A 17,258-nucleotide genomic window follows, 5' to 3' on the forward strand; every position below is an offset into this window, starting at 1 on the left:
ATTTATATAGCGACTATCTTTTAGGGAGATTTGTATTGGATAATTTGCAATAATGGCATTTTTGGAGTGTTAGGGCCTCATGCAGTAAGCGTTGATAAGGTATTTTTCGGCATTTTATAGCCAAAATTGGGTTTGAGATTCAGTAAGCGCCGATAAGTGCTTGATTTCGGCAGGTTTCGGAGCCGATAATTTTGTTATGGCCAGTCGGCTGTCGATAAGCCTGTTTTCGCCACTGATCGCCACTTTTTTAAATCGGCTGGATTCAATAAAAAAAATCAGCTTATCGGGGCTGATCGGCACTACGAAATTGAGATGTTATGGCCAATTTCTCCCGCCAACTAAAGTTGGCAGGTTGGAGGGGAGAACGATCGCTAAGGCTGCCGGAACGGCACTTAGAAAAAAAAAATCTTCTGTACATCAATGGAGTCAATGGAGCGGGGACGTATAACAGTATAGTACTGTTTACGTTTCATTGCTCACAATACAAACGTCATTTGCATTACAGTGTGGGGGCATTCCCTGCATTGTGTCACAGCTGACGTGTATTATTTGCATAACATTGTACTTTTACATGTTTTCTGCATTTGCGGGTCACATTACTCATCATGTGATGATGTGTCAAGGGAAAATACTATACTCAACTCTTAAAGGAGAACCTCACATCATATCACACATTTTATTGAACTGAGCGACAATTATTTACATGATGTTACACATGTCACACATGTCACACATACACCGTATATTCATGTTCCTTTACATTACACAATGCTTGTAATGTGACACGCATCTTTAAACGTTCATGTACATCTGTCTTCTCATGTTTACATCTAGTTTTGGGTCCTCCCTATTTTCATGACGTCACTTATTGGACGCTCAATCACATTGCATATTTACATTGTAACCGTAGCATTACAAGCACTTCAACCTAACTTATACACACATGTACAGTAATTCATCATTGGGACACCTTGTAAACTCATTCTATAGCAACTATCCTCATTACAGAAATGCATGCATATGCACACGACTATTCATTGTTGTCAACATGTGACAATAACATGGCTAATTACACATGTTACACCAAACTTTTCCCACGTCAATCTCAGCCTTTTTGTCTAATTACATGACTGACTGTTGCGTTCACAAGTGTTACATGCATTGCACATTACACTATTTATTTTCAAGCAATCTTTGTACAAAGCTTCACGTCACATCATTGGCAAATATCATCATTCCCTGCAGAATACACACAACAAATACTTCTAAGAACAAGTGCACACAGCTTGCCACAGAAGTACTTTATTATGTTAATGTAACACCTTGCATTTTACTATGTCACCTGACCTCATCACATACCTATTTAAAGGACGCCCATTACCTGCTCATTCACAGCTACTCATTTCAAAATGTTGCGATTGTTTAGGAGACGGAGGAACATTCTTTTCTATGACATGCTTGATGATCAAGAGAATGATATAGGGCAAGGGAGGGACAGACCGAGGGACAGTGACAGGGACAGTCACGCGGATACGACAGGGACAGGGAGAGGGACAGGCCGAGGGACAGGTAGAGGGACAGGAGATCAGAGGAGAAGACAGAGGAGACAAGTTGTGCCTCGTCCGCGTGTGTACAGGGAGAGAACCCTGTTAGATGGGATGAGTGAGGAGGAGATTGTAAGTCGCTATCGTTTGAGTTCAGCAGCAATCTTATCTCTTTATGAGGAGATAAGGGGAGATTTAGATTTTTTCACAGCCAGAGGTCGTGCAGTCCCTGGGCTTGTTAAAATGCTGTGCTCATTACATTATCTTGCTTCCGCGTCATACCAGACAACTGTGGGCATAGTGGGCGGGGTCTCGCAATCTACATTCTCGCGGGCCTTTACCCAGTTTCTCTAGGCACTCAATAGACGCGCTAGGAATTATATTCATTTTCCTACAGAGGCAACAGAGTGGCTGGAAGTCAGGACTGGCTTTTATAATATAGCAGGGTTTACCATGTGTGCTGGGTGCAATCGATTGCACACATGTTGCTTTGATTGCACCTAGTCAGAGTGAGCATGTGTACCGCAATCGTAAGCACTACCATTCACTCAATGTACAGGTGGTATGTGATGCGACGATGAGGATAATGCATGTGGTACCCAAATTCCCTGGTTCCAGTCACGATTCCTCTATCCTGAGGAACTCTTCAGTCTTCCATGCGTTCGAAGAGGGACATTTTGAACATGGTTGGCTGCTGGGTGAGTACAGATTTACATGTTCTAACACAAAACACATTTTTATGTAGGAATGTTGGCATTATACAATTTGATCACTAATGTCAGCTTATGTGTGCTCCATTCATTATAGGTGACTCAGGATACGGAATTAGGCCGTGGCTCTTGACTCCGGTGCTAAACCCTCAAACTGAAGCAGAGGAGAGGTACAATGCAGCCCATATATCTACAAGATCTGTTATAGAGAGGACATTTGGCCTACTCAAGACCAGATTTAGGTGTCTGGACAGAACTGGTGGGGCTCTTCTATACAAGCCTCAAAAAGTGTCTGATATTATCCTTGCCTTTTGCATTTTGCACAATGTTGCACTCAGGCACAATGTACAATCAGACCTAGCTGAGCCTTTGGTAGACGAGCATCCCACCCATGTAGCTGCTGAAAATGAACAAACAGCCAGTGGTGGCCAGACACGCCAGAATCTCATCAATTCATTTTTTTCTTGTAAGTAAAAACATATATGTTCCAAGTTCTACTTTTATAGTTAAATTATGTTATCTAAACAATAATGTTTTTTTATATACCCTTCTGGTAGGACACAGATGAATATGGGTTGCACACCTTTCTTTTCTCTGCTGTGTGCACAAAGAGATGTGGCACCGGTATGTTATTGTTGCACAGGTTATATAATCCCTCTTCAATTGTACTTTAGTTGTGTGTATGTGAATACAACTGGGGTAACAAAGCACTAATATTGTAGCATTGTGTTGTTCCTTATGCTAAGACAATACACATATTATGCCCATACTCATTCATGCTTCTAGTATGCTTACATACAATGTTATTGGTGCAGTGTAACATGTACATCCATATGATGTGTACACCAGGCTGATTTACATTTTGAATGTGATTAAATATACATGGTGTTGCACATTTAACACCAAATACACACTTTGCTGTGTTGTTTACGGTACTGAAGATGGCATGTCAATGTTTGCAAATTATATATTGTTCCTTTGCATTATAGGTATATCTCCAGTATGACTGATCATGGTATGTATATTTGCTGACATCTCTCATAAGATGTGCCTACCTCAATCTTCCTATAATTATTTGAAGTAAAAACCCAACATATTGGTTTAAACACAAATGTAACATACATGTACTTTCTGTATCATGTATATGCATTTAGCTACTCTTGAGGTTTCATGTGCATTGTATTAGAAAATGATTACTCCCATTTCATCACATTTTATGTATGTTTCCTTATAAATTCCATTAATGTAATATAGAGGTGTTTGGAGAAAAGGGGATAACTGTACTTATTTGTTTACTTACGGGAGATCATTCATCACGGATGAAATTGACTGATCATAACACTCCATGCATGAATGCCTGTAATCACAACAATGCGTACTACATCTTATATTTAGCAATGTAGGTGTTTATTAATGCTAGGAATTAATAGTCAACATTAATTGAAATTTGTGACATGTGTATGTATAAGTCACACGTGTGTGGATGTGTCCTACATGTACCAAGTGTAAAACTGTTAACAGAAAACACAATTTTGTCGCAAATGTTACTGTCATTTAGCATTTATAATTTCCCAATATGACAATGTTGGTAATATTTTTGGAATGTCAATCACGTCACTTCATCATTATCATGATGATAATTATCAAGTATTCTCACAATTGTAACGTCAATCACGTGCACATTAGCATAGACACACTTTTTAAGACAACTGTTTGTGTCTGTATCAATTTGTGTAGGATCCATGTATAACACCGACAAATGATAACAGCAGCTTTATTATGGTAGCTTATATCATCATATTGACTATACTATTTATTTTTAGAACGTTTAATAAACACAGTAAACTATAGTTAGTTAGGTTAATGAAATATACACAGAAACGTACTTCATTACATTATGTTGATGTCATATTCAGAACATCATGCATTGTAGGGGACCACAACATCTGGGCAATAACATTATTTGCTACAGTCCCAAACCATTTTATCAACATACCCATGTAACAAGAGATTTTTAACAATAAATGGCTAGTTGGTTGTAAGTGTCCTTTACATTGGGAGAAGGAGTGGCTCAGTGAGTAAAGACACACACTGGCACTGAGAGTTTGAAGCAGGGGAGTCTGGTTCAATTCCCGGTGTTGGCTCCTTGTGACCTTGGGCAAGTCACTTTATCTCCCTGTGCCTCAGGCGGCAAAAAATAAATTGTAAGTTCCACAGGCCAGGGACCTCAGCCTGAAAAATGTGTCTGTAAAGCGCTGCGTACAACTAGCAGCGCTATACATGAACATGCTCATATTATAATTATTATTATTGTTACATAGTTTCGACAGTCATACGTTCCATTACACAATAGAATACACAAATGTGTTAGCAGAGTGGGAATGGTTGTTATATATAAAACACACCATGCCATAAAATGCTAGTAGTAATTAAAGAACACTCAATAAAAATTCATGAGGCACTCTTTTGCAACATCATTATGTTAATTAAGTGCTTATGCAATATAGGCATAAGGGTATCACATTTTTAATTGTTTGTTAATAAGCGCTGCAAGCAATATAAAATTAGTTCCATATGTAGTATAGTAGTCGGTGGCTCCTCCTCACAATCATCTCATATAAAGGTAGACTCTTCTGAAATCATACATTGATCCGATTGTATCTTCCCCGACATCTCTGAAATACAGCAAACACATGATGGTCAAAGATGGCACCTTACTATATATGTATCCGTGACAACGCGTTACACAGCTCTATATGATTGTGTACATACACACGTCACTCACTTATATGTTAGAAGTACAAGTGTACATCAGTATGTAATGTTTCTTTAAATTTGTAGAAGGCATAACTATGTATATGAAGTGAACGTTGGCTGTATACTAAAATGTGCGCGCACATCTTAGTGTGTGCACGCACTTCACGCTTGGGTCGACTAACTGTTAGTGCATGCGCAAAACAATGCGTACGTTGTGCGTTCAATACATGTTGAAAATACCAGTAAACATAAAATCTTTATTTCAACTACAATGAAGACGAAACTACATTCGTTCTGAACGAGTACATCTGTATTCTTTTTAAACAGACGTGTTTGGACAGAAAGCACGGCCGATAACAAAATGCGCAAATGCAATACGTGTGACGTCATGTTAAGCCAGCGTGAAACGCACGCTAACACTCCTCCCACTCAATTAACATTCGGCTAACGCCCAGTGTACGCCCCCACTGTATGACACACTGCAGTTACCGTTACTATAACAAAACAAGACAGCCAATAGGCTTTGAGGCGCGCACGTCGCTTGGGGGCGGGACTTACATCCGTAATCCTTTTTAAGGACGCCTTGGCCCATGACAAGGGTCCCACGTCATACGTGGTGGACCCGGTTTTTTATTTTGTAGATGTTGCATGATAACCAAACAGGTATGTGTTAGAGTTATGGTAAAATGTTGCTAATATGTTTAAAGGGATAGGAAAGTACGTATATTTATTCCGTCAGCAATGTGTACTACTCTTTCAGGTTCTACTATATTATATTAGGAAACAATTTGTTTGTGATCGCTACATGTTATGCAGTGTGCAATGTTACGCTGTATCCACGCATTGAAAGTGAAAATGGTGGTTACAAAAAAAAAAAAAATGTAAACGCAGAGTCAACGCATAACGATTGTTATATTTACCATTCTTCTAGAATTAACTCTTCGTCTGCCTGCAACTGTTCGCTCCAGAAATGCAAGGCATTTTCATCCACGCTTGACCCAAACGCTGAATCCAGTATGACACACATCTCCTCCATTAAGCGCTCATAGGAATCGCCACTGCTTTCTTCAAACAATTGGTCCGGAGGTAGGTTCATTTCTTCGGGTACCCATTCCAATGCATTTTCAGCTGAAAGGCTTGGTACATAAGCATAGTACTTTTGTTCTTGTACAATGTGGCTTTCAGGAATGGAGGGTGCAGATATTGCAGCAGGTATCGATTCACACGGAACAGTAGTAGCGGATCCATTGCTATTGGCATTAGGAATAAATATGCCATTAAGCACAATATGTGTGCCCTCTTTCACGGTGAAATGTTTATCCTTGGCAATCTTCCAGAAACCATACCTGTCTTCTAGCTTATCCTGCACACGTTCAAAACAGTCATTAGTTGATAAAGTGAATCTTACTGAGGAATTAAAATTGCGCGCATGCCCACGTTCTTGGTAATAAGGATATTTGGCTCTAATCAAATCATAGATTTGACGTGTGTTAGCTTTGTGTCCGCAAGTGGACAAAATCGCTTCTGCTATCATGAATTTATACCCTCTTTGCGGATTCATAGTCGTTACGAATTCATCAGCCATTGCAGATTAACACAAAAAATGTGTGCAGGTCTCTGTTCTTTGCTCATAAGAATGAAAGTGGTCAATGCCTAACAATTTGCTGTTTCCTTTTCAAGGTCATAAAAAGTATCAACTGTTACTCCTTTTTTTGAAGCTCCAATTGGATATGTTGAATTAATTGGTTGAACGTTTGTGGTTTCTGATAGCCGTTTGTCTGACAAACATGTATCTTTTTTTTATCTCGTTTCTCATAACATTCCGAGACTTTTAATTAAGTAACATTGTGGTTTCTTGAAAAATAAAATAGAGCACTGTGTGAAAATAGTGCTTACACAGCCATATCATGAAATACACAGACACCTGCAAAAGGAAATGTTTTTTTTTCCACATAAATTTCTGTGTGTATTTGAAAGTCTGGTTAACTCCCTGTCTGCATCAGTTGAAGTACGTCTGTATATATATCTATAAATATATCTCTCTCATAAATATATATATATATATATATATATATATATATATATATATATATATATATATATATATATATATATATATATATATATATATATATATAGACAGAAAAAGAGAGAGAGCGCACGCCCCATAGCATAATACTGTATAAAATGTATTAAAACAAGGAAAGGGGATGGGAGGTGGGGGGGGGGGTAGGAATCGCACTCTCCTCAGGGTACTGAGAGCGCGATTACGTCATCACGACGCCGCCGCGCACGCGCAGCAGCCTACACCAAGCGCGGGAATACGATTGGCGGCCATTGGAAGTGCGAGCTGGAGTTTTGGACTCTATACAGACAGCGAACGGAGGCTTTTAACATCTGGTCCCTGGTGATCGTGTCTGGCAGCCCTGAAGGAGTCCACGGAGACGTGTTCCAGTATCCAGAACCGGATGGTGGTGATATAATCACAAATTGCCTTTTAACTACTTGCATCTTGTGAGTGCGATTCCTACCCCCCCCCCCACCTCCCATCCCCTTTCCTTGTTTTAATAAATTTTATACAGTATTATGCTATGGGGCGTGCGCTCTCTCTCTTTTTCTGTCTATAGATATCTGTGGAGTTGGTTTACCCCGTGTGAGAGCAGCCTAAAGACCCCTTTCAACATCAGAAACCTTATCATCATGGACTAATTATGGAAGGACTGGTTGGAGTTTTTTGATTTTTGTGTCTTTCTTTTTTTCTTTTTGCTAGCACGTTTATGCACTGTTTTGTTTACTTTTACTGGTTGTGTTATAATAGTATGCACTAAGGTCACATTAGTTTAAGAGATATATTAATATTTTCTAACATTATTCACTTTACACAATTCTTTATTCATTAATTATAGTTACATCTAATTTTTTATATCACAGTTATATTATTTTTTGGCGCCATACTTTTTTGTTTTTATATATATATATATATAAAAATAAATTCCCAGAATCCCTTGCTGCAGTGGAAGCGCTGTATGCTGGGTGACAATGGGGAAAGACAGGGTTGCAGACCTGTCTAAGACATGCAAATGAACATACAGTAATATTTACAGTTGCTATATATATATATATATATATATATATATATATATATATATATATATATATATATATATATATATATATATATATATATATAATGCAGGAGTACACACAACATATTGATGGCAGTAAGTAGGCCTTGTATGCAACCTATTCGAATGGTGTTAAACATGAGTGAATTAACTAATAAACATTTGTTTTAGGCCAATACTGTTATAGGCTCACAGTTACTATAGTTCTCAAACATTAGGCCTGTATTCTTAAAATAGTGTGTTTTCACAAGGAAGCATGAAGTGTATGTTTTTGGTAAATACATATATACCAGTTTAGATAGTACTATATATACATACACACACACACACACACACACACACACACACACACTGTGTGTGTGTGTGTGTGTGTGTGTGTGCATATATCCATACATACTACATATATATTAGTATAAATTCAGAGATGTTCTTGAAACAAGAACACATAAATGATTAAAGGACAACATTACAATGGCCATCAAAGGTAAGTAATATTTAACACAAAATCCTACTGTACACGTACAAGAAAGATGTTTGCAGTTAAATAGGTGTTTTTTAAATTGCATGTGAATATTATGCACATGCAATGATTACATCAAGTAACACACCCAAATGCAATGTTTTGCTGCAAAGTCAATGGCAGCTTCTCTAAACTTAGCAACTGGCTCCTGGTGGACCATTACTGAATACAGGATTCATACATCAATATTAATAACACTATTAATTAATTAGGACTGGTAAAATTTCCAGAAGTTCACGTGTACAAGAACATACTTGAAAGTTTGGAAACAACACAGTCTTCAGCATACATACAATATTAATTAGATAATCTGAAGTCAACAAAACAAGGCCAAAGACATATTTAGTGAATTATAACATTTATTTTTTTTGTTCCTTTTGAGAGCGAGTAACAGGCCTGCTTGTTGTCTCTTGTATTTTCCTTTTTCGTTTTGAAACAACTTTAGCCACAACAGAGCCACTTTGAGTGGCCTCTGGCACTTCACGGGCAGGGCTTGTGGCCAGTGACTCACCTACAGGGCTTTTGGGCAGTGACTGTTCACCTACAGGGCTTTTGGGCAGTGACTGTTCACTTACAGGGCTTTTGGGCAGTGACTGTTCACCTACAGGGCTTTTGGGCAGTGACTCACCTACAGGGCTTTTGGGCAGTGACTCACCTACAGGGCTTTTGGGCAGTGACTCACCGACAGGGCTTGTGCCCACTGACACATGTGAGCAAGTTGGTAGACACTGCACAAGTGATGGTTGGTCTGTTTCATGTGTGTCTTTTTTTGTTTGTGCCCAAAAACTGGTCAGTAGTAACTGCTTGTGGTGTTTTGTTTTTGTCACCTCCTTTGTAGGTGTCAGCTCCTGATTTTGTACAGATGGCAGCGGTAGGATGTCGTCAGGAACCTGCACAGCAATGTCTGCTACTTGAGCGGTAACATTCGGACCTGGGGAATGAAGCTCAGATGCATGTGGTGAAAAATTACCAGCATGTAAAGATCCTGCCTGTGAGGTGTTGAAGTTGAAATGTGGTACAGTAGTCATTCTCAAGTAATTTTCTTGGGTTTGCTGAACAACTAATGCTTCGAATGAGGTGTTGATTTTTTGCAACTGTTTAGGCACTTCAATGAAGACTCTGTGGAGATGTGCCAATTGTGATATCGTTTCTTCCTGCAGTGCAATCATCCTTTCCAGCACTGTCATCAGATCAGAATGGCGTCGATTTTCTGCTTCCACAATTTTCCCCTCAGAAGCTACAATTGCATCGTATGTGGTAGTTGATGGACGATTTGGCGGTAAAACTGTTTCAATTGGAACCTCTTCATGCTCACTTGATTGTATTTCTGTGTCTATGGCGGTGGCATCATCATCATCATCTTCATCATCATGTTCTAAAAATAAATGTACACATTATTAAATGGCATGTTAATCTCTGCTGTGTTACTATGTAATTATACTGTGTCATAAGTAACAACTAACATGTTTCCATACGTTTTATAACCTCACATTAAAAACTACCTTGACTTACGAATAATGTTTGGACTCAGTATGAAATATGAATGAATGAAAACTTGCTGTAAACTCACAACTCCTACATGATAGTTAACATCACTAACACAATACATGTTGCCTTACACTTCATTTTCACTGACACTAAGTAATCCTATTTAAAGAACATGTGCAAAACAAATAATGAACATGACAACATAACATATAGAAGTGCACATATTATATGGCCACCAACTCATACACTCACCTTCTAGGTGTGTTGAGCTGCATGACCCAGGTGAAGACACTTGTTCCCTCTCAGGTGACACATGTCCTCCAGGGGCAACTATATATAACAATAACATTAGTTTTACATTTACATGTGTAAATATTGAACAAACAGTTATTGTATGTTCAGTATTTATGAGTACCTAACAGCATCATTTCCTTAACTGAAAATGTGTGTCTGAAAGTGAACATAAATAGTTGTAATAACAATGTACATGCCTGTGTACTTAGAACGTTTGAGTTCCCTAACATACAACATACTATGTTTCTGCAGTAATGCGTGAGGATAAATAGATAAAAATTGTACATAAAAATCATATGTTGTGTAGTGATATCAGTATCATAATGTACATAAGTATCATGAGATGAACATTCACAATGGTTATCATGAAGGTGGTCATATAGCAAAAAGTTTTATTTTTGGGACAGGATATGTGTGGTACATTAATAGAAGATGTGGCACACCTGAATGTGGCTGTCACTCAACAAGACAAGACATGCAGTGTGTGATAATGTGTCGTTGATAGTAGTTCAACTATAGATATGAGTGAACTAATATGTGACGTACGGTTTGATAACTAATGAGTTGTTGGGGCATTTAGTAGCTAGAGTTACGCTTTCAAATGAGTGTGATTAACTTCAGTTGTGCTAGTCATGTTGTAAGAACGGTATTCCCTTCCCCAAAAAGGCTAATCAGCCACACCTTTCAATTACTTCAAACAGGTGAAAATGGTGTGAACTAAGTTGACCCTAAGATGAGCCTGTAATTTGTGTTTGTGCTGAACCCCACCCCCTCTGTTGACGTGTATGCTGTGATGAGATATTCATTGCAGCTGCTTTAACACAATGTTAGAGGAGCTAAATAGTCGTCTGCAGTGTTTAAGTTATGAACACAATGACATAACATATGCTACGTGTGCCTCATTATGCTGTCTGTATATGACATAAAGCAAAAATGGACCTTTTCATAAACAACTATACTGTAGATGTGTTAGTGCAAGTGATGTTTGTAGGCCGTTGCATGCAATATATTTGATGCATGCTTCAAATAGGCAGTAATGTCGTGTTTGTAGGAGTAAAATAAATAAAATACAGAATAATATTATACATATTTATGTTCTGTACCTGTAGCTAGTAATAATTTCTCATTAGCATGTGTTACACATGTGTACTACCCTGTTGTTCCCCATCTTCTCCCACCATCAATTGCTTCCACTGCAGCAATGCATTTTGGGAATTCACATGTAAATGACCACGCAATGGCACGTGCTATATTAGTTACTGCTTTTAGTAGGACTACAACATATATGTCTATTTTGAGATATATATATATACAGAATCAGACATATACATAAATAGATGCAGGTATGCTTATATTGTGAAGACAGTATAAAAAGCAGCGGAAATATGCAAAATAACTGTAAGCAACGACACGCCTAGTACAGTAATATTTCTCACCTGGTGGAAATTGTGAGGGATAAATTCCAATATCACGGTCACCAGCCAAGCCTTCCACGACGACGGGAAGTAATTTTGCCCGAAGCAGCTCCTCCAATGGAGTTAATATCAGACGTGGTGGTGTCGGCCCACCTCCAGTGCCAGTAGCATGCACGCGTTGGTCTTGTATTTTCTTTTTCAATTTTGACCTAATATCATCAAATCTTTTCCGACAATGATACTTGTCCCTGACACTATTCCCACACGCATTGACACCAATGACTATTGTGTCCCACATTTCTTTTCTGCTTGATGAACTTGTCCGCCCTTGAAAAACATAGAAAATATATGAGGTAAATTAATAATAATAGAAGCACCAGTTTCCTACACTGCTAGCTGTTCCAAGAGATAGCAAACATGCTGTTTTAGGTGTAATATGTGAAGCACATGAGCATTCACTACTAAACCTATACATGTAAGCAAGCTTGCATTCATATTGTATGCAGTTATGGCAAATTGAACGCCTGTGTTTAGTTGTCCTTGTAACGCATGATAAAAAGCTGTGTTTCCACACTAATTAACATAGAAAGATATTCTGTACCCATATTTGCATATGAACAAAACTCAGATGACCTAGGATCACATGTATTTGAAGAATAAATGTAAAGGTACACTTACCTACTAAATGTCCATAGATACTGTCATAGTGCTCCAGAATCCCAGTGACAAGAGCTGTATTTTCCTGGTCATTGAAGCGAGGATTACGTGGCTTCTCCACACGTTTCTTCCGAGCAGGTTTAGGCTCAGAGCTTGGCTGGTGCTGACTGGACTCTCCTTCTTCCAATGGAAGAGACTCCAAAAGCTGGCCACCAGCAAGCACGCCACCACCAGACACCCCATCAGCAACTGCGCCACCAGCAGCACTCCCAGCACCAGAACTCCCACTCCTAGCACCAGCACTCCCACTCCTAGCACCAGCACTCCCACTCCCAGCACCAGCACTCCCACTACCAGCAACAGCACTCACACTCCCAGCAACAGCACTCACACTCCCAGCAACAGCACTCACACTCCCAGCAACACCACTCCCACTCCCAGCACCAGCACTCCAACTCCCAGCAACACCACTCGCAGCACCAGCAACATCACTCCCCTGAACAGTACGTTCACTCCGACGCGTACTCGCACGAGTAGCACTCCCACTCCCACCAGCATCACTCTTCCCACTCTTTGCGGGCATACTTACAGCACTCACAAAAAACAGACAACAAATGTACAGCCAATCACACGAAACACTTCCACATATAAAACAAGACAAAGATGTAAACAAAACAACAAAGGACAAAGCTTTCCCAATACACAACAAGTCTCTCAGTCAATATGCAAATCTTAAATCACCAAGCTCTGTGCGTCTCTCTCTCTCTCTCACTCCCAACAACACAGAGAATGATTAACAGTACACGTTGCCTTTAAATATGGCGCGCTATCCAATACATGCTTGGTTCGCCTGATTCAGCAAGATTTGTGATTGGGCAACCTAACAGCACCCCGCCACGCACGCCGATACACCTGTGTGTGATCGGCTAATCATCGTGAGAGTGGGCGGATTTGTTTTCGCCTTGATTTTGAATGTATTCGGCACTTACTGCATACGGAGAGGAAAAATCGCCAATAACATGACTAATCGGTAAGCTTGCCGATTTCACATATTCGTCGCTTACTGCATGAGGCCCTTAGTTCCCTAAAGGGAATGCTTTTTTTTCCACCGTGTTTTGTTGTGCGGGACAGACACAATTATTTCATTAGTGTAATACTAGACCCGAGGAAGAGTAGAACTCTCGAAAGTTTGTCCTAAAATATCAATTGTTCGTCAAAATAATAAGGTATCGCCGAATACTGAAGTACTCCTATATTTTGCACTATTGCAACTAGTTGAACATGGCTAAATTTTTTCAATATTTTTTTTTAGGGCAGACTGTGCTGTATTCACAGTCATTGTTATAATGTTGTTATGCCACCTATTGGTTGTTTTTAGGTATTAACTTAGAGTACAGTATCTATTTTTCTGTTTTCAACCTGCCTAAACATACAGCATGATTTAGGCGGCGTCCTCTGTGCCATTGACCAGAGTTCATGCTTGATAGCGGTGACGTCACCAACTCTCCGAACATGAGCGCTGGGATGTCCGGCATATTTTTTACGCGCGAACGGGGGGGCTATTGCCGCGTGCGTGGCTGAGCAGTGATTGGCTGTAATGACCGGGGAGTCACGCCGCCCTCGGTGTGCTCCCCACTTACCCGCGGTTCCGCCGGGCTCTCCCGCGACTCGCAGTGATTCTTCCTTCAGGACGCCGATCGCCATCTTGCCCAGGCGCGCGCGCGCACGTCAGCGCTCCCCTTTTGGTGCCGGGTCTGGGCGTGTGCCCGGTCACGCGCCCGCAGGTGCAGCCACACGGAGCACCAGCAACATCACTCCCCTGAACAGTACGTTCACTCCGACGCGTACTCGCACGAGTAGCACTCCCACTCCCACCAGCATCACTCTTCCCACGCTTTGCGGGCATACTTACAGCACTCACAAAAAACAGACAACAAATGTACAGCCAATCACACGAAACACTTCCACATATAAAACAAGACAAAGATGTAAACAAAACAACAAAGGACAAAGCTTTCCCAATACACAACAAGTCTCTCAGTCAATATGCAAATCTTAAATCACCAAGCTCTGTGCGTCTCTCTCTCTCTCACTCCCAACAACACAGAGAATGATTAACAGTACACGTTGCCTTTAAATATGGCGCGCTATCCAATACATGCTTGGTTCGCCTGATTCAGCAAGATTTGTGATTGGGCAACCTAACAGCACCCCGCCACGCACGCCGATACACCTGTGTGTGATCGGCTAATCATCGTGAGAGTGGGCGGATTTGTTTTCGCCTTGATTTTGAATGTATTCGGCACTTACTGCATACGGAGAGGAAAAATCGCCAATAACATGACTAATCGGTAAGCTTGCCGATTTCACATATTCGTCGCTTACTGCATGAGGCCCTTAGTTCCCTAAAGGGAATGCTTTTTTTTCCACCGTGTTTTGTTGTGCGGGACAGACACAATTATTTCATTAGTGTAATACTAGACCCGAGGAAGAGTAGAACTCTCGAAAGTTTGTCCTAAAATATCAATTGTTCGTCAAAATAATAAGGTATCGCCGAATACTGAAGTACTCCTATATTTTGCACTATTGCAACTAGTTGAACATGGCTAAATTTTTTCAATATTTTTTTTTAGGGCAGACTGTGCTGTATTCACAGTCATTGTTATAATGTTGTTATGCCACCTATTGGTTGTTTTTAGGTATTAACTTAGAGTACAGTATCTATTTTTCTGTTTTCAACCTGCCTAAACATACAGCATGATTTAGGCTGCGTCCTCTGTGCCATTGACCAGAGTTCATGCTTGATAGCGGTGACGTCACCAACTCTCCGAACATGAGCGCTGGGATGTCCGGCATATTTTTTACGCGCGAGCGGGGGGGCTATTGCCGCGTCGTGGCTGAGCAGTGATTGGCTGTAATGACCGGGGAGTCACGCCGCCCTCGGTGTGCTCCCCACTTACCCGCGGTTCCGCCGGGCTCTCCCGCGACTCGCAGTGATTCTTCCTTCAGGACGCCGATCGCCATCTTGCCCAGGCGCGCGCGCGCACGTCAGCGCTCCCCTTTTGGTGCCGGGTCTGGGCGTGTGCCCGGTCACGCGCCCGCAGGTGCAGCCACACGGAGGCGCGGCCACACGGAGGCGCTCCAGCCTCTTAAAGGCACATCTCCTCTTTTTAATGCTGCAATCAAATGTTCCCTTTCCTCTAGTCCCTCCTCCAGGAGCTCCTCTGGACCTATCCCTGTCTCAGCCTGGCCCATTCACACCCCCCCACCTTGCTACTCTGCCATTGGACCCTCTTGCCTATATATACCCTGCAGCTTCATTAACTCGTCGGCTGAGCATAGAACCAGTTGTTCTCATCACTCTCTGCCTCCCTAGTCCTGTCTTGTCCTGTCTTGTTTTGCAGTCTTCCTCGTGTACCGAACCGGCTTCCTCTACGACTATCCGCACCTCTGGCATCCCGAACTTGGCATACGGCAATACGACTCTCCGCACTTCTGGCACCCCGAACCCGCCAAACGGTAAACGATTACGTCCCTCTCTCTAACCCTGGACTTGGCGAACAGCACCCTCTACCATCCGTACCTCTCCTGCCCCGACTCGGACTCCCAGACCACTCTACTCTCAAGACGTGCCCTCGTGGCTGTGGGTGGCGTTATATCCTATACCACCTCAGCACCGCGGTCCCGCCTCGTTTGTGGTGAGCTCGTCCTGACATTGGCACTGATTGGTTGAGGAGGTCATGTGACCACTCAGCGCGCCTGAAAGACAGATGAATCTTTCTTGGCAAGTGCCTTGAGCATGCGAGCGTATCGACACCTTCCCATTCATTGTGCTGACCGTGCTAAGTGCCAAGCGCGGTCAGCAGCACAGGGGACTCAGCCTTCTGCTGCTTAGACGTCTACAGATAACAATCTGGTGAGGTTCATCTTTGTATTCTCTATTACTGGAGCTGCAGCAGGGTGAGCTTGCTTGTGTCTGATCCATTTCAGCAAGTGTTTATAGCCTAGGAAGCATTGGTCTACTTCAATTATGACATATAAGATACCCCTACTTTAATTTATGCATACATTGTGCTGATCATCTACTGTGCAGTCTGTTGTAATAAATGCTTGGAACTCAGAAGATCACACAGTCTTTAAGCATGAGGTTGAAGAGGAGTTTAACTATCCATATAGTCTTACAGTGCTATATGGGAAGAGTACCCATAGTGTAATATGCAAAGGCAGATGGTACAAAAATTGGCTGAAATAACTCCCATGGTTATTTATACTCACATTTAGCCACCAGATAGGCTTAGTTATTATTGAATCTAGGCCAATCCTGCTTTATGTTCTGTCTGTTCCTCTATGTTTCTATTCGTTGTCCCGTGTATTTTAATATAGTCTATAGGAGCCTATTAAAGGATTTTTAAGCACTACATTCACTGGTACTTACCATCATTGTCAGGGACCCCTCTGTGTATCTACACTATACCAAATCATTCACTTCCAGCATACTCCGTTCACTACCATACATTAGCAATGAGTGCAGTGTTAATTGGGGGCTCTTTCATCGTCCTCTCTCCACCTCTCGAGTGACACTTTGGACCTTGATACCGTTGTTTATTCTTGTTCACTAGTTCACCTAGTGCATCTTGCTGCTTTATTTGTGGCTTAGCGGGTATCCCCCCCTTTATTAATCCTTCTTTAAAAAAGACGTGCACATGATCTGATGACTGAGCATGTAAAGTCCCATCTGGGGATAATAG

The 17,258-nt window shown here is 41.1% G+C and overlaps 3 protein-coding genes across 3 annotated transcripts in view; all 3 read right to left on the reverse strand.

Annotated features, from left to right (window-relative positions):
- The window catches only part of LOC142489888 (retinol dehydrogenase 16-like), a 73,820-nt gene that overhangs the window by 34,757 nt on the left and 21,805 nt on the right, over nucleotides 1–17,258 (reverse strand). The gene's annotated exons all lie outside the window — the stretch shown is intronic.
- The window catches only part of LOC142489887 (retinol dehydrogenase 7-like), a 40,796-nt gene that overhangs the window by 1,703 nt on the left and 21,835 nt on the right, over nucleotides 1–17,258 (reverse strand). The window lies entirely within an intron of this gene.
- Nucleotides 8,994–16,939, reverse strand: LOC142489885 (uncharacterized). Its single transcript, XM_075591441.1, has 4 exons — nucleotides 12,532–16,939; nucleotides 11,875–12,180; nucleotides 10,397–10,474; nucleotides 8,994–10,031 (listed from the first exon to the last, which is right to left on the reverse strand). The coding sequence occupies exons 1-4, from the start codon at nucleotides 13,091–13,093 to the stop codon at nucleotides 9,016–9,018; spliced, it is 1,962 nt and encodes a 653-aa protein (XP_075447556.1). The 5' UTR covers nucleotides 13,094–16,939; the 3' UTR covers nucleotides 8,994–9,015.

This window comes from Ascaphus truei, chromosome 3 (genome assembly GCF_040206685.1).
Source record: "Ascaphus truei isolate aAscTru1 chromosome 3, aAscTru1.hap1, whole genome shotgun sequence".
Classification (NCBI taxonomy): Eukaryota; Metazoa; Chordata; class Amphibia; order Anura; family Ascaphidae; genus Ascaphus; species Ascaphus truei.